This window comes from Bubalus bubalis, chromosome 16, assembly GCF_019923935.1.
Source record: "Bubalus bubalis isolate 160015118507 breed Murrah chromosome 16, NDDB_SH_1, whole genome shotgun sequence".
Lineage (NCBI taxonomy): Eukaryota > Metazoa > Chordata > Mammalia > Artiodactyla > Bovidae > Bubalus > Bubalus bubalis.
The window spans coordinates 490,209-507,851 of NC_059172.1; the positions used below are offsets into that span (position 1 = coordinate 490,209).

Sequence of the window (17,643 nt, forward strand, 5' to 3'; positions counted from 1 at the left end):
GTGTACTTTGGAGTTTTGCAGACAGAGGTCCCAGACAGGCAAAAGCGGATAGAAGCAGAGATGACAACCCAGCTGTCTTTTAAGTCTGACATTAAAGAGTTTGCAAAATGTAAATCAGTGCCATTCTCTTCACTACTTTATTTTTCAGTTAAAATGTATGCCATTTATTTGGTATCTTAAGATGAATTATTAAATCTTTTTATAATTCTCATTTTAAGTTTCTAATTCATGTTAAAAAGCTATCATCCACATTTATTTGAAAGAAAAAAAAAAAAAACCTCTTACAAGTCTTCAGTAATATCTAATAGTGTAAAGGGACTTGATGAGAGGGTTTTAAAACTCCTGTTCTATATTGTCTTATTTAGTCTTTAAAACACCCAATGGTTTACATCTTCCCATTTGTAGTAAATAGAATGAAAAAATCTAAATAAATTCATTCAGAATTTTAGTCTTAGGAGCCCAGTTTAAAGCTTAATTTTCCAGAATTTATACTCTTTTGAAATGTTACTACTCTACTACTACTTCTGCATTATTGTACCTATCAAATAAGAGGTAATTATTTGAAGTTTCTTCTTTTTCTACATGATTTCATGCTGTGGTTTCTTATGATTTAAAACCAGCTAACTGGCCAGTTTTGGATTGGTGCATGCTCTCAGGAGTGTGTGCTGAGAGGCTGGGGCTCTGCTGGCCTCAGGCTGTAATGACTTCTTTGTGTTTCCTCAGCAGAAATGGGTTTCCTGGTGTCACTGAGGAATAGGGTCGGCGACGAGAAGACCAGCGTCAGGAAGTCTGCGGTCCAGGTGTGTTTTTCTGGACATTCTTTTCATACCCTCTTTTGAAGCACTAACAGCTTCAAGGTGCAAGAGACTGTTTTAAAAACTGTTCTGTCATACTCAGTACTCACATTTCACTTGAGGCTAGTTCACCTTGTCCCTGTTAAATGGAAATTACACAGATGAACTGAAGGATCCTCTGTTCTTAAGTGGCCTGCTGGATTGCTGGCTTCCTAGGAACCACAATTTTAGATCCTTAATTCATTTTTTTAGAGTAGGGATTCTTAACCTGGGGACCACAGATGGATTTTGATAGGGTTAGGGGTCATGAAACCCCTGAAATGGTTTCTGAGTACATGTTGATGTAAACTATATGTCAGATTTTCTCCAGAGAGGTCTTAAATTTCCTCAGATTCTAAGAGGTGGGCTATTACTGGGAGGAGTGACAGATCAGTGATCTCAAAAATGAGAGTCAGGAACTTGAAGGAATTGTTCGTGTGCAGTCTGTGCTGACCGGTGCCTGTGTCGCCCCTCGGTGTGACCCATGTACCTTCTAGGTCCTGGTGAACCTCCTGAAGCACTGCGACGTCGCGGGTCTGCAGGACGAGCTCAGCATCCTGCAGGACCGCTGCCGGGACGTCGCGGTGTCCGTCCGCAAGCAGGCCCTGCAGTCTCTCACCGAGCTGCTCCTGGTGAGGCCGGCCACGGTGTATCTGAGGTGCCCTTCTCCGTCAGGATAACCCAGCCTAATGATGGCGTGCCCGTTAGAAACCCTCCCGAGCCGCCGTGGCCCCAGCGGTGTACAGAGAGGAGTCTCTCCACCGCTTGTGCTGGATCGCATTTCCTGTTAAATATGCATGTGTCATGCGGACTAGTGCTGGAAAACGCTAATAGTCAGCATGCATCTCACACAGAAATGTGAAGTTTAAAATCTGTTTGGTTAGGCCAGAGGCCTACATTACTTTTTGTCCATTGAAACCTGTATAGGTGATATTGCCAAAGGAGCAGATCCACTAATCCTATGTACAATTTACTTCTGCCAGCTAGTTAGTTTTTGAAGAATTTTTAAAGTGTTTTTTCTTATTTCACAGTAGAAGACTTTAAGCAATGCCTGGTTTGACTTTCTTCATTAGCATCTTTTCTGGTTCTTTCTTGAGATAGATATTTTTTCTCTAAATCTTGAATTATTCCAGAAAAGTGCTGCTTTACTACCAGTGATAGATAATCACTTTAAGTCTAAAATGTCAGTATGCTGTGCTTTATAGTAACTGGAGCTTGAACTTGGTTTTCACTTGTATCTGGAGGGTTGACATTTTTCCACTGTTAGGATTTGTTTGTCATTGTGTTGGAACTACTAATAACACGTCCTAAAACAGGGCTCATAGCGGCCCCGACCTGAGCTCGCACCCTTATGACTTGCTGACTTGGACTTCTCAGGCCCAGCCGCAGTGTGTGCAGATACAGAAGGCCTGGCTGGGGGGCGTGGTCCCAGCCGTGACGGACGACGAGAGCAGCGTGCAGGACAAGGCCTTGGAGTGCCTGGACCGGCTCCTGCTGCAGAGCATCCAGCACCACAGCGAGGGCCACGATGCAGACGGCGGCCAGGCGCTCGCCTGGGCGCTGCTGACGCTGCTGGACACGGACAGCCGGAAGCTGGGGTACGCTTTTCCTGGGCAGCTGCATGTCCTCATGGATGGGCCTTGATTATCAGTTCCTGGGTTGATACTGGAAAATCAGCTCTCCAAATTGCTTGATATACAAAGACTCAATCTTAGTCTCTTTCTGTTGACCTAGTTCAAGTCTCTTAGCTTTTGTGGTGACAGTTTTTGTGAAGCCTTCCTTTGCCTTTCTGAGTGTTCCCCAGCTTCGAATTGATGTCTTAATATGTAGTAGAAAGCATTAATGAATTTACTGTATTGACATTAACTTTCCACAGTACCAGTTGTGATAGATGACTTCCTAATTAGGACACATTAGACTTTTTCTGACATTTTGTTGGATTGATGACTTAATCACACCACAGTGTTCTTTCCGTTGGATATATGTTGGTGTTTGCTGTGCAGGGAGCAGTGTGGTGACGAGTTGGCACTGCACTGATCGGTATTAGTTTCTGCTGCAGGAATCTAGCAGCTGGCCTTTGTGCTCCTTTGCCTGTGTTCTCCTTTCTTTGTTTGCTTTACTGTGCAAGAAGTACCTCCCTACTTGTTTCTGTGCTTGTACAGAGGAATCAGCATCCAGTGGGAAGAGTAGCAGGGTTAGTGTCATGTTGTTGCTGTTCAGTCACTGAGTCATGCCTGACTCTCAGCAAACACTCGGATGGCCGTGCACAAGGCCTCCCCGCCCTTCACCCTCTCTCGGAGCTCACTCAGACTCATGTCCATCAAGTCGTGATGCCATCCAGCCATCTCGTCTTCTGCCGTCCCCTTCTCCTCCTGCCTTCAATCTTTTCCAGGTTCAGGGTCGTTTCTAATGAGTCTGTTCTTTGCATCAGGTGGCCAGAGTATTGGACCTTCAGCTTCAGCATCAGTCCTTCCAATGAATATTCAGGGTTGATTTCCTTTAGGATTGACTGGTTTGATCTCCTTGCAGTCCAAGGGACTCTCAAGAGTCTTCTCTAGCAGCACAGTTCAAAAGCATCAATTCTTTGGTGCTCAGCCTTCTTTATGGCCCAACTCTCACAATCATACATGACTATGGAGAAACCATAGCTTTGACTATATGGACCTTTTTCAGCAAAATGATTTCTTTGGTTTTTAATGCACTGTCTAGGTTTATCATAGCTTTCCTTCCAAGGAGCAAGGGTCGTTTAACCTCATGGCTGAAGTCACCATCTGCATTGATTTTGGAGCCAAGAAAATAAAGTCTGTCACTGCTGCCTCTTTTCCCCCTTCTGTTTACCATGAAGCGATGGGACCAGATACCATGATCTTGGTTTTTTGAATGTTGAATTTCAAGCCAGCTTTTTCACTGTCCTTTTTCACCTTCATCAAGAGGCTCTTCTTTAGTTCCTCTTCATCTTCTGCCATTAGAGTGGTACCATCTACATATCTGAGGTTGTTGATGTTTCTCCCTGCAGGCTTGATTCCAGCTTGGGATTCATCCAGCCCAGCATTTCGCATGATGTGCTCTGCATAGCAGTTAAATAAGCAGAGTGACAATACACAGCCTTGTCGTACTCTTTTTCCCAGTTTTGAACCATTCATTTTTTCCATGTAAGGTTCTAAGTGTTGCTTTTTAACTAGGAGACAGGTAAGGTGGTCTGGTGTTCCTATCTCTTTAAGAATTTTCCACAGTTTGTTGTGATCCACAGTGAAAGGCTTTTGCAGTGTCCGTGACGCAGAAGTAGATGTTTTTCTGGGATTCCTAGCTTTTTTCTCTGTGATCCAACAAATGCTGACAATTTGATCTCTGGTTCCTCTGCCTTTTCTAAACCCAGCTGTACATCTGTAAGTTCTTGGTTCACGTACTGCTGAAGCCTAGCTTGAAGCATTTTGAGCATTACCTTGCTAGCATGTGAAGTGAGCACAATTGTGCGGTAGTTTGAACATTCTTTGGTGTCGTCCTTCTCTGGGATTGGAATGAACACTGGCCTTTTCCAGTCCCGTGGCCACTGCTGAGTTCTCCAAGCCGGCTGGCATAGAGTGCAGCACTTTCAGAACATCATCTTTTAGGATTTGAAATAGCTCAGCTGGAATTTCATCACCTTCACTAGGTTTGTTCGTAGTGATGCTTCCTAAGACCCAGTTGACTTTGTACTCCAGGATGTCTGGCTCTAGGTGAGTGACCACACCTCCGTGGTTATCCGGATCATTAAGACCTTTTTTGTATATTTCTGCTGTGTATTCTTGCCACCTTTTCTTAATCTTTTCTGCTTCCTTTAGGTCCTTATCGTTTCTGCCGTTTATTGTCCCTATCTTTGCATGAAATAGTTCCTTCGTATCTCCAGTTTTTTGAAGAGATCTCTAGTCTCTCCCATTCTGTTTTTTTCCTCTCTTTTTTTGCATTGTTCAATTAAGAAGACTTTCTTATCTCTCCTTGGTAGTCTCTGGAACTCTGCATTCAATTGGGTATATCTTTCCCCTTCTCCTGAGAGGGTAACAGGCAGGAAGGCCAGGGGTCTCCACATGGAGGAAATAGGCTGCAAGTGTCAGACATTGTTTTCTCTCTCTCAAGCTACAGGAGGAAACAAACTAGCCATATTTTTTTTCCTTCTCTGTACAGATTTAAAAAGAGGTTTCTCTTAAAATACTGTGTTGCCATAATGACACCTGGTTCCACCTGAACTTTTCTCAAACCTTGAGTTAACCAATGCATTTTTCTTATGGAAATGTTTATCTTAAGCTATGTTAATGTACTATGCATTTACCCTAAACTCTGTCTTCAAGTTAGGAGAAGGCAATGGCACCCCACTCCAGTACTCTTGCCTGGAAAATCCCATGGACGGAGGAGCCTGGTGGGCTGCAGTCCATGGGGTCGCTAAGAGTCGTGTCACTTTCCCTTTTCCCTTTCATGCATTGGAGAAGGAAATGGCAACCCACTCCAGTGTTCTTGCCTGGAGAATCCCAGGGACGGGGGAGCCTGGTGGGCTGCCGTCTCTGGGGTCGAACAGAGTCGGACACGACTGAAGCGACTTAGCAGCAGCAGTCACTATACAACATCCGGCGAAAAACTAGCAGGAGAGTATTCTTTATGCCCCCTTCTGATGTCTATGTCAGAAGCTTTCTCTGTCTCCTTTATACTTGAGTAAAACTTGATTGCACAAAAGTTCTGAGCGCTCAAGCCTCATCCCTGGCCAGAAGCCAAGAGCCCTGGCGTGTGTTGTGGCTCAGCCACAGCCTTCCACTCCCTCGCCTTCCACGTCTGCTCTTTCTGGCTCAGTGGGTAAAGAAGCCGCTGCAGCGCAGAAGACGCGGCCTATGTGGGTGTGCCCCCCGAGTCCAGAGGCAGAGCCTTGCTCGGCCGAGCAGCACCCGCCCTTTCCCTCCGGTGTTCTCCGTCTCGCCTCAGAGGCGGTGCCGCTGACTCCAGCACCAGGTGTGGTTTCTCTGCGCCTCCTCTTCCCACGAGCGGATTACATGGTCTCTGCTCTTTGTGAGTCTGACTCCTTCCACTCAAAGAAGAGCCAGGCCCGCTCAGGTGGCTGTGCAGCTGTAGCTCATCCACCGTCGTCGTTGCCCGTGTGTCTCACGTTCATGAAGAAGCCACAGTTGATGTATCCTGTCGACTGTTGGCTGATGATGGATCGTTTCCAGTTTTCCATTGTGAGGGGAAATGCTGTGACTGTTCTGGGCACGTCTGTGGTGCACATCTCTGTGGCGCGTGTCCCCAGGAGCAGTGCTGTTGGGCGTGCTCTTATCCTCCCTTAAGTCGCCGCAGACAGCGCTCCAGAGTGGTGGTGCCCGGCTGGAAGCACTTCAGAGAGCTGCAGTTGCTCCCTGTCTGTGTGCCCTTGGTCTTTCTTTTTAGTCATTTTGGTGGCCAGTGCTTGTATTTCTTGGTGGTCTTAATTTGCACTGCCATGGTGACTGATGCGGTTGAGCCCCTTTCATAGCTGGATTAGCATCTAGATATTCACATGTGTATTACCTGCCCAGATATCGTGCCCCGGTTTTTAATCAGGCTGTCTATTGCTCTTTTGCTTGTTCACCCAAAAGCGTTCAAACGTGTAGAAACACTGTTGTGTGCATTACAGATTCCTCTCCCCCAGCCCAGTGTTTGCGTCTTTAGTCTCTTAATGGTGTCTTTTGATGAGTTCAGTTTGTTAGTGGTTTTCTTTATGGTTAATGGATTTTTTAAGAATTTTTTCCTGTAGATGTTATATAGGTTTTTCCTATAGATCTTTTCCTATAGATGTCCTGTAGGCTATGTAGATGTTTTCCCGGATAATTTCCTAGAAGTTGCTTTTTTGTTTTTTCTTTCCCCTATATGGTTTCTGTCTCCTTTTCTTTGTCTGGCTTAGAGTGGCTTCCTGTTGATGGCGGCATGACTGCAGTCATCTCTGGAGGTGGAAAGAGTTGAGATGAGCTAGACCGGCCTGATGGTGAGGGTCTCCAGGCAGGAAATGGCAGCACAAAGACTGAGGCCTGACCCTCTCAGATCCTAAATGACAGGGCTGCTAGGGGATTTCTGGCCCGGCAAGCAGAGTTGGGGCCAGCCAGGGCAGGGGAGTGCTGTGCCTGGAGTCCTGCTTTAAATGCCTGCTCTTGGCACTTCTGGTGGTGGAGGGAGTCATCAGGCTCGGCTGTAGATTGGAGCAGAGGATGTGGAACAGAGCGTCTCAGCATCAGCATCTGGTGTGATAGACGCACAGGAATTAGTGTACCAGTCAGACAGTGGACTGCAGCTTAAGGGAGAGGGGCCCCGAGGGTGCGTTGGGTGGGTCTCAGGCTAGCGGCCAGCCGTGCTTTTCAGGAAGCCCAGGTGGTGTTTGCTGAGCTGCATTCTTGTGACCGCAGTGGGTTGATACTGACTGGGTCCAGTCAGGGGGCCTTTGGGGACAGCTCAGCGCTGGTGGAGGGTGTGTGTGACCACCCTCCAGAGGAGCTGGATTTGAGCTCTTGAAACTCTTAAGTTCAGAGGACACTTCTTCCCATTCTGTTGGCTTCCTGTAGTAAATGTCATTTAATATTCTGTGTGATTCTTGTAGATAAATTTTAAAAATATTTGTCAATTCACTCTATCTTGGTTTTGGACAGCAGTCAGGTTTGAATCATGTTAGTCATTTGCAGTAAAACTCTAGATAGATTTTTTAGATAAAAGCTAATTTATAAATGCAAACCATTCATTTATATGCGTATGCTTACTGTGTATGGGTGTGTTTATTTTCTTGTAGTCACCTTCTGCACGCTCTGAGAATTGTTTTTTTCATTTAATGAAAAAATTTTGCTAATCTGAGTGTGTGTGTGTGTGCGCGCGTGCGTTCCTAGCAGCAGAAGAAATTACTTGGGGAAGGAATGTATTTGTTTTTCCACTTAAATATAAAATGTTACATTTGTCTCATGAGTCATGTCATTCACTGCTATGGGAAAAAATAAAACAAAAAATGGTCTAAAAGTAGCAGTGACACCACACAGACACTTTAATGCATCAGAAGAATTTTTTGTTTTCTTTTAGAAAAGTTTGAAATATGTAATTCTGCGTGGTTTTGACAGGTCATAGCAAAGTTGAGCTCCTTTAATACCACCATATTTCACCTCTGGGATGTTATTTCTCTGCAGTCCTTCCATTGAAAAAGGACATTGTCTACATGTTTTATCACTAAAACCTCATAAGCTCTGGATGTATGTGTTATTGGCATCCTACCACATATGTGTACATACAAGTTTTAGAGGGTCTCACGTGTATTCTTCCCTGGTGGCTCAGAGGTTAAAGCGTCTGCCTGGAATGCGGGAGACCTGAGTTTGATCCCTGGGTCGGGAAGATCCCCTGGAGAAGGAAATGGCAACCCACTCCAGTACTCCTGCCTGGAGAATCCCATGGAGGGAGGAGCCAGGTAGGCTACAGTCCGCGGGGTCACAAAGAGTCGCACACGACTAAGCAGCTTCACTTTCACGTGTATTCTGAAACTTTATTCTTCCCTTTAAAAGTAAAAACTTTGGGGAGGAGGTGGGTTAATAATACCTTATTTGGTGTTGTAGCATTTGGAAGGACACCTCGGTTGGTGTCAGACGTGCCCCTGGGCAGGAACCCCTGTGTGGCTGCTGTACCGGAGGAGAGGCTGCTGCAGAAGCCCACACCCTGGACTGAGGGGTGGTCCGAGGCTGGTGTGCTCACAGTCACAGTCCTGCTTTCCGTCTCTTTTCCAGCTGCTACTTAAACAAGGCTTTTCATATCTGGTCCCGGAAAGATAGATTCTCCCCCACTTTTGTAAACAACGTGCTCTCCCACACGGAAAAGGAGCACTCTGCGCCCGCCTGGATGCTGCTCGCCAAGGTGGCTGGTGCGTCGCCCGTGCTGGACTACTCCACCGTCATCGAGGCCTGGGAGAGGATGAGCAGGTTCGCACGCTTGTCACAGAGCTGCCACCAGACATGAGGGAGTCCTGGACACAGGGCTTGTGTCTTGAGGAAGTGGGCCCTCTCATAGCTGTTTGTGTACATGGGTCTTTCCTTTAAATTCTGGTATAAAAAGCAAGAGGGAAAATGGAATCACTGTTAAGCTTTGATTGTCCAAGAACAGTAAGTGCCGCCGCGTTCCGCAGCGTGGCTTGTGGGCCGGGCTCCCTCCTCCCTCCGGTCCTATAATCCGGAAGTACTATAATCCGGAAGAAGGCGCTGTGTCGGCAGCGGTGCCTCCCGGGCTTCTGCACTGACTCTTCCTCTGCCCTCTCCCCAGCCAGCAGAGCCCCAGTGAAGACACCTTGGGGCACATCCTGTGTGTCATCCGGCACATCGCCAAGCACCTTCCTCAGAGCACCCGGGACACAGTGGCAGGTGAGTGTCTGCCAGGGAGTCGTGAAAAGCCTTGCCTCTCACTTTATTTTGAGAGTTAAAAACCTGGAGGGAATTGACTCTTTTTAGATGTTCTCAAGAAAAAGCTGAATGGATTCTGCTGGTCGACAATGTTGATCACCCCAGCTGTTGACACTTTACAGAGCCTGTGCCGGGCAGCTGCAGGGACACCGGCGGAGGAGCAGGTACACTGCAGACTCGTGTGCGGCTGCCGCCCGTCCACGTGCAGACACAGCGCTCTGCCCTGAGGCTGGGGTGCTCCTCAGCCAGCCTAGAAGGGCAGTTAGGTCTCTAGGGAAGCGCCCATCTGACAAGCAGTTGACATTCCCCAAGAAGAGCTTGGCTGCTAAAGACACAGCACCTTCAGGAGGTCACCTCCTTGGTTCTGGGCACCACTGTCTTCTAGGAAGCATGCATCCTGGGCACTTCAGTCACTCGCTCGTGTCCGACTCTTTGTGACCCCATGGACTGCAGCACGCCAGGCTTCCCTGTCCATCACCAACTCCTGGAGCTTGCTCAAACTCATGTCCATTGAGTCGATGATGCCATCCAACCATAGATCCTCTGTCGTCCCCTCTCCTTCCATCTTCAATCTTTCCCAGCATCAGGGTCTTTTCAAATGAGTCAGCTCTTCACATCAGGTGGCCAAAGTATTGGAGTTTCAGCTTCAGCATCAGTCCTTCCAATGAATATTTTGGGCTGATCTCCTTTAGGATAGACTGATTGGATCTCCTTGCAGTCCAAGGGACTCTCAAGAGTCTTCTCCAACACCACAGTTCAAAAGCATCAATTCTTTGGCTCTCAGCTTTCTTTATAGTCCAACTTTCACATCCCTACATGATCACTGGAAAAACCATAGCTTTGACTAGACAGACCGTTGTGGAAAAAGAAATGTCTCTGCTCTTTGGTATGCTGTCTAGGTTTGTCATAGCTTTTCTTCTGAGGAGCAAGTGTCTTTTCATTTCATGACTGCAGTCACCATTTGCAGTGATTTTGGAGCTTAAGAAAATAAAGTCGGTTACTGTTGCCATTGTTTCCCTGTCTGTTTGCCCATGAAGTGATGAGACCAAATGCCATGATCTTAGTTTTTTGAATGTTGAGTTTAAACCAGTTTTTTCACTCTCCTCTTTCACCTTCATCAAGAGGCTCTTTAGATCTTCTTTAGTTTCTGCCATAAGGGTGGTGTCATCTGCATATCTGAAGTTATTGATATTTCTCCTGGCAATCTTGATTCCAGCTTGTGCTTCATCCAGCCCAATATTTGGCATGATGTGCTCTGCATAGAAATTAAATAAGCCGGGTGGCAATACACAGCCTTGGCAATATACTCCTTTACCAATTTGGAACCAGTCTGTTGTTCCATGTCCGGTTCTAAGGGTTGCCTCTTGACCTGTATACAGGTTTCTCAGGAGACAGGTTAGGTAGTCTGGTAGCCCCATCTCTTTAAGAGTTTTCCACAGTTTGTTGTGATCCATACAGTCAAAGGCTTTAGCATAATCAATAAAGCATGAGTGAGTGAAGTCGCTCAGTCATGTCTGACTCTTTGCAGCCCTGTGGGCTGTAGCCTACCAGTCTGCTCTGTCCATGGGAATCTCCAGGCAAGAATACTGGAGTGGGTTGCCATTTCCTTCTCTAGTAAGCATAAGTAGATGTTTTTCTGGAATTCTCTTGCTTTTGTATGATTCAGGAGATGTTGACAATTTGATCTCCAGCTTGAATATCTGGAAGTTCTTGGTTCACATACTGTTGAAGCCTAGTTTGGAGAATTTTGAGCATTACTTTGCCAGCGTGTGTGATGAGTGCAATTGTGCAACAGTTTGAACATTCTTTAGCCTTGCCTTTCTTTGGGATTGCAATGAAAGTTGACCTTTTCCAGTTCTGTGGCCACTGCTGAGTTTTCCAAATTTGCTGGCATATTGAGTGCAGCACTTTCACAGCATCATCTTTTAGAATTTGAATAGCTCAGCCCAAATTCCATCGTCTCCACTAGCTTGCTTTGTAGTGATGCTTCCTCGGGCCCACTTGACTTGCATTCCAGGCTGTCCGACTCTGGGTGAGTGGTGATACGATCATTGTCATCTGAGTCATTAAGATCTTTCTTGTATGGTTCTTCTGTGTGTTCCAGGAAGCGCGCTTGCCAGGCCCCTGGTCCCAAGATGGAAGCGGCAAGGCTGTCCCTTCATCCTCTCAGGCTGGGTGCTCGCAGTAGCCTGGTGGCCCCTCCCGCCTCAATTCCCCCCTCCCTCCCAGGGTGTGTAAGCGCTCTCCTCCTGGTCGGGGCTCCCCCCCAGGCCAGAAGGTTTGGGTAGATCTCTGTGCTATTTCCCCCTAATGTCTCTGGTACCAGCGCCTCCTGCTGACACGCCCTCTGGAAGCTCCCTCACAGACCAGCGTTCTGTGGGAGACGGGGGATTAGGTTAACTTCTGAGTGCTCTCCATTTCAGTATCTCTAATGATGAGTCATCTTATTACCATGTATTCAGTTTTTGTCATGAAGTATACTCCTGAAAGTGAAGAAGGTGAAAGTGTTAGTTGCTCAGTCACGTCCGACTCGCTGCAGTCCCGAGGACTGTAGCCCGCCAGGCTCCTCTGTCCATGGAATTCTCTGGAAGAATACTGGAGTGGGCAGCCATTCCCTCTCCAGGTGATCTTCCTAACCCAGGGATCGTGCCCGGGTCTTCCACTTTTTAGGTAGATTCTCTACTGTCTGAGCCACCAGGGATGCCTGGGTTACACTTCCAAACGGTGCTAATCATGATGAAGCAGTATAGGACTGGGGGTTATTAATAACTATTTTAGAAGTCAAAAATTAGATAATTGCTGAAATATTGAGTTGGCCAGAAAGTTTGCTCTTGTTTTTATGTAACATCTTATGGAAAAACCCAAACGAACTTTATGGCCAACCAATATATTTACATTTCCTAGAATAAAAACATTATTGCTTCATCTGAGCTACCTGCCACCTTCCTATGCTTCCTTTTCTTGTATAAGTTCCTTTTAAAAAGTCCTTCCCTCATAAGTTAACAGGTATAGTAAGACAGCATAGTGTAACTTTTTTGCTTAGGGTATGAGCAGGTTGAAATTTACTTAATTTTAAAAATGCCCAGCTCTTTCTGTGTCTGGGATTTTCCTTACTAAACTTTTTGACACTTCTTGGTGAAAAGAAATACTTCTTTTATTTGATTTCTAACCATTTATCTCTGATCCAAGAAAGTGTGTGAAAACCTTTTAAATAAGGAACATTCCCTAAGTAGGGAGCATGTGTGAATAGCAGAAAACAGGTAAAAATAAAACAACAAGCTGATAATGAGGGAAGAGTGCCACAGGGAAAGAGGGGGGTGCCGAGGGTGCCATCCTGCTGGTGTCCAAGGTGCATTGCTTGTTGGTATGGAGCCAGGCCTGTGGCTTGGACCCCAGGTCCCCAGCCCTGGCTGGAGGAGGGTCTGCCCTGGGTGAAGCCGGGCCGAGAGGACGCACTGTCTGCCCGCCACAGGCCCCGGTGCTCAGAACAGTAAGCTGGGTCCTTGTTCGTCTGTGGGGAAGGCTGAGTTCTCTTCTCACGTAGGAACGAGACTGGAAGAGTGTGGAGCTCACTGCTGTGTTAGGAGAAGGCAGGGTTTTGGCTCTGCCCCCACAGCATGGTGGACGAGGGACTGAGGCCCGATACGCCCCAGGAGCTGGGGGTGATTTCCATCCAGGTGACCAGAGCCATACCTCTGTTTCTTCTTTTTCTATAAATGAATATCCTGTGTTTTATGGAGAAAAACAGATACCAAAGACACGACCACCGAGCCAAAGGCTAGGACTGTGGGCGTGATGCTGTGTCGGCGGCCCTGAGCTGACGGCGCTGTGGAGCTGCAGTCAGCAGCGGGCGCAGGCGTGGACGCTGGGAGTGGCGCCTGGGTTTGCAGCAGAGGTGCGGGCTTGCTGTCTGCACTGGTTGAGTCTGAGACCAGTGCCCCGTCCTCTGTCTCAGGACAGCCATCAGAGCAGGGTGGGTGAGACCCGGTGAGCGGCAGCGAGGGGTCAGAGCAGGCTAGCCAGGGCCGCTGAGGGGCCTGGCGTGTGCAGCCGGAGGAGGAAGCGCGTGGCAGCAGCCGGCCTGGCTCCATGCACACGCGACCGGAGACCCAGACGACGATCAGAGTGACTCGGTCACTTAGGACCAGTTTGGACCAGTAGGTGGAAATTGCAAGGAGACAGACTTTGGGAAACTGAAGAAAAAGCGTTCTGAGGTCTGCCTAGACCAGACAGACGCGCCTCTGGACACGGCCCTGGTCAGCGGGAGTGCTCAGGGCAGAGCTGGAGGCAGGGCGGGAGCGCCTGTGGGGACAGAGCCCGAGGCGGGCGGGTGGGCGGGCTGACCGGCAGCTCACCAGCCTCTGAAGTCTTCCTCTCACTAGCAGCCGGGGCCTGGGGACCCAGACGACTGGGACACAGCACGTTCATTCCAGAAGCTCCAGGTTGTGCTGTTGATCTGTAGGGCGCAGCAGGAGCGTGCACACGTTTTAGGCCGCGTCAGCCGCAGGAGTCTGGGTTGTGATGGTGGTTTGCCAGCAGTTTGGCAAACTTGGAGTACCGCCTTGTGGTTGAGCTGCTGGGCACTACCTGGGGTGATGGTCAGACTGCCCATTCCTAAGGCCCCTGCCACGCAGTGGGGGAGACCCACATGTTAACAGGTAATTCCGTGGTAGAGTAAGTTCTGAAACAGAAGTGAATATCCTTCTGATTTTTTATTGTCAGTGTATAGGAGTGCAAGAGATTTGTGTATTAATTTTGTGTTCTGCGACTTTACTGTGTTCATTGATTAGTGCCAGTAATTTTGTGGTGGCATCTTTAGGGTTTTTTATGTAAAGAATCATGTCATCTGTAAAGTTTTTACTTCTTTTCCAATCTGGATTCCTTTTATTTATTTCTTTTTTTTCTCTGACTGCTGTGGCTAGAACTTCCAAAAGTATGTTGAATAATACTGGCAGAGTGGGCACCCTTGTCTTGTTCCTGATTCTAGATGAAATGCTTTTTTTTTCATCATTGAGAATAGTATTTTCTATGGGTTTATCATATCTGGCCTTTATTATGTTGATGTATGTTCCATCTGTGCTTACTTTCAGGCTTCCCTTGTAGCTCAGTTGGTAAAGAATCTGCCTGCAGATGCAGGAGACCCGGGTTTGATTCCTGGGTTGGGAAGACCCCCTGGAGAACGGATAGGCTACCCACTGCAGTGTTCTGGCCTGGAGAACCCCATGGACAGAGGAGCCTGCTGGGCTGCAGTCCACGGGGTCTCAAGAGTCAGACACAGCTGAGCCACCACCATGCTTCCTCCAGAGTTTTTACCATAAATGGGTGGTGAATTTTGTTAACAGCTTTCTCTGAATCTATTGAGATGATCATTTGGTTTTTATCTTTAAATCTGTTAATATTTTGTATCACATTGATTGATTTGCATGTATTGAAGAATCCTTGAGTTCCTGGGATAAAGTCCACTTGATCATGATATATGATCCTTTTAATGTTCTGTTGGATTCTGTTAGCTACAATTTTGTTGAGGATTTTTGCATCTATGTTCATTAGTGATGCTGGCCTGTAACTTTGTTTTTTTGTGGTATCTTTGTCTGATTTTGATACCATAGAGTGAGTTTGGGAGTTTTCCTTCCTCTACAATTTTCTGGAAGAGTTTGAGCCGGATAGGTGCTAGCTCTTCTCTAAATTTTGGTAGAATTCACCTGTGAGGCCATCTGGTCCTGGTCTTCTATTTATTGGAAGATTTTTTTACTACAGTTTTGATTTCCATGTTTGTGATTGGTCTGTTCATATTTTCTGTTTCTTCCTGGTTCCATTTGGGAAGGTTATACTTTTCTAAGAGTTTGTCCATTTCTTTCAGATTCTCCATGTTATTGGCATGTGGTTGCTCATAGTAGTCTCTTACAATCTTTTGTATTTCTCTGTTGTCTGTTGTAACTTTTTCATTTCTAATTTTATTCATTTGCGTCTTCTCCCTTTTTTCCTTGATGAGCCTTGCTGTTTGTCAATTTTGTTTATTTTCTCAAAGCACCAGCTTTTGGTTTTATTCATCTTTGCTATAGTCTCCTTTATGTCTTTTTCACTTCTTTCTGCTCTGGTCTTTATGTTGTCTTTCTTCTACTAACTTTGGGTTTTTTTTGTTCTCTTTGTAGTTGCTGTAGGTGTAAGGTTAGGTTACTTGCTTGCTGTCTCTCTTGTTTCTTGGGGTGGGCTTGTGCTGCTATAAACTGCCTTCCCACCCCTGCTTTTGCTGCCTCCCACAGGTTTGAGTCATTGTGTTTTCATGTCATTTGTTTCTAAGCATATTTTGATTTCCTTTTTGATTATTTTAGTGATCTGTTGGTTATTTAGAAGCATAGTTTAACCTCCATGTGTTTGTATTTCTTATAGTTTTTTCCCCTCTGTTATTGATATCTAATCTCATAGCATTGTCAGGAAAGATGCTTGAAATGATTTCACTTTTTAAAAATTTACCAATATTTGATTTACAGTCCAGGATGTGATCTCTCCTGGAGAATGTTCTGTGTGCACTTGAGAAAAAAAGTAAAATCTAGGAAGATGGTACTGATGATGTCATTTACAGGACAGCAAAGGAGATGCAGACATGTGACCCTGAGAGAGGGAGAGGGTGGGAGGGCATGAGAGTGCGGCGCTGAGCATGGAAACCACCGTGTGTGGAATAGACAGCGGGGGGAGCTGCTCTGTGGTGTAGAGAGCCCAGAGCGTGTGCTTGTGGCCGCCTGGAGGGGTGGGAGGGGAGGGGGGTGCACGGGAGGTCTCAGAGGGCGGGGACACATGTGCGCCTGTGGCCGGTTCATGCGGATACCTGGCACAAACCATCACAGTGCTGTAAAGTCATTGTCCTCCAGTTAAAAGTAAACTAAAGATATAAAAGACAGTGACTGTCTGACAGTGTGGTGCCCGTCATGGTGTGGAGCCGCTCGGCTCGGCCTGGGTGTTAGTGACACCCAGGTCACAGGGAGCAGCCGAGACCCTCTGCAGCCCGTTGTGGGCGGTGAGGTGCGTGGGCTGGAGATGGGACCCCTGGAAGTCACTTTCACTAACAAGAGACTCTGAAAACTTGTCTCTAATGAATACATTCCAGGAGGATAACAACTATTTTTTTTTTTTTTTAGTCTGTTTATTTAAAATACACTCTTTAGTACAGCAGTTAATTCACTGTCTACATATGCCGGAAGAATTGCAATGTGTTTGTTATTGGAGGAGCATTGGTGTTACAGATCTCTTAGAAATTCGGGCGCTAGACCTTCCTGAGTAGATGTCTTTCCCTCTTATAGAGCAAACGTAGAAAGAAAGACTTTATATATGCAAAAGACTTTTATATATAAAATATGTGTATGCATACAAAATGTAGTATGTAGAGTGTATTTGAAAGACTATACATAAAGTATTCTTTGTGAATTCCACTTAACCAGTTCGTATTGCCAGGTCGCTAAAAGAAAGAGCAAAGATGCAAAAACATGATGGCTCAGATTTTTCGTGGCTTCCAGTTTATGCATTTGGAGGCCATAGCGTTTCTTCTGTGCAAGTTGTATGCCATGGGCAGTCTGCTGGATGCCTGGTGCCCCTCAGAGGTGACCTTTGACTTGCCACAGGAGTTACTGGCGCAGGCGTCTGGGGACGTGCTCGCCACCTGCGTGCGCCACCTTTCCGACATCATCCTGAAGGAGGACGGGCTGGGCCGGATGAGAGAAGACCTGATGGTGAGTGGCTGCCGTCCCCCCACCCTCCTCCTCCCGCGCTGGCAGGGCTGTGAGTGCCTCTGTGGTGTGTGTGCAGCACCGTGAACAGGAGAGGGTGTTCCTAGCCTGGTGCTTACTCTTCTTTTCTAGAATTTTTTACTGGTGACCTATTCATTTTCTTCTCACTTACTACCTGGGGGAAATGATGGCAAATGCTTCTCCCAGTTGGGTCCTGTGAGATTCCTGATCCAATAGGGAGAACACAGTGTGTGTTGTGAGCTCAGAAGTAACAGGTGAGAAGAGAGTACTCTTGCTTCTTTGGGCTTGAGTTTGATGTTTTTTAAGATTGTCTACTGTGTCTGCTGAGTGGTTTGAACATCAGACTATAGAACAGTTCCCAGGTCACATGTGAAACAAGAAGAGATGTTTGAAAGCTGGAGAAATTCCTGCCCTGGGAGCAGTGAGAGTGTGTGACATGCACCCACTTTAGAAATTGTATCTGGAAGAGGTGCCTTTGAGTCTTTGCACACGGGGCCTGTTTTCTCAGCCTAGGGGCTGGCTGTCAGCAAAACATCGGTGTTTCTGGTTCTGGCATCTGACACTGTCCAGTAAGGGCCTTTCAGGCTAGGCTCTCACTCGGCGGAAACTGGCCATTTTCCTCATCTGTTTGTTCAGCTCCTGTTCCCCCCTGTTCAG

At 46.8% G+C, this 17,643-nt stretch overlaps 1 protein-coding gene across 2 annotated transcripts in view; it reads left to right on the forward strand.

The window, feature by feature from the left end:
• Positions 1-17,643, forward strand: part of NCAPD3 (non-SMC condensin II complex subunit D3) — a 59,623-nt gene that overhangs the window by 24,904 nt on the left and 17,076 nt on the right. The window contains exons 14-20 of one of the 2 annotated variants that reach the window (XM_006068484.4): positions 724-800; positions 1,331-1,465; positions 2,211-2,431; positions 8,579-8,770; positions 9,108-9,205; positions 9,293-9,408; positions 16,861-16,968. In XM_006068484.4, coding sequence (XP_006068546.2) covers positions 724-800; positions 1,331-1,465; positions 2,211-2,431; positions 8,579-8,770; positions 9,108-9,205; positions 9,293-9,408; positions 16,861-16,968 — 947 coding nt within the window. The remainder of the gene's footprint in view (positions 1-723; positions 801-1,330; positions 1,466-2,210; positions 2,432-8,578; positions 8,771-9,107; positions 9,206-9,292; positions 9,409-16,860; positions 16,969-17,643) is intronic. The other variant, XM_006068485.4, reaches the window with a different exon arrangement.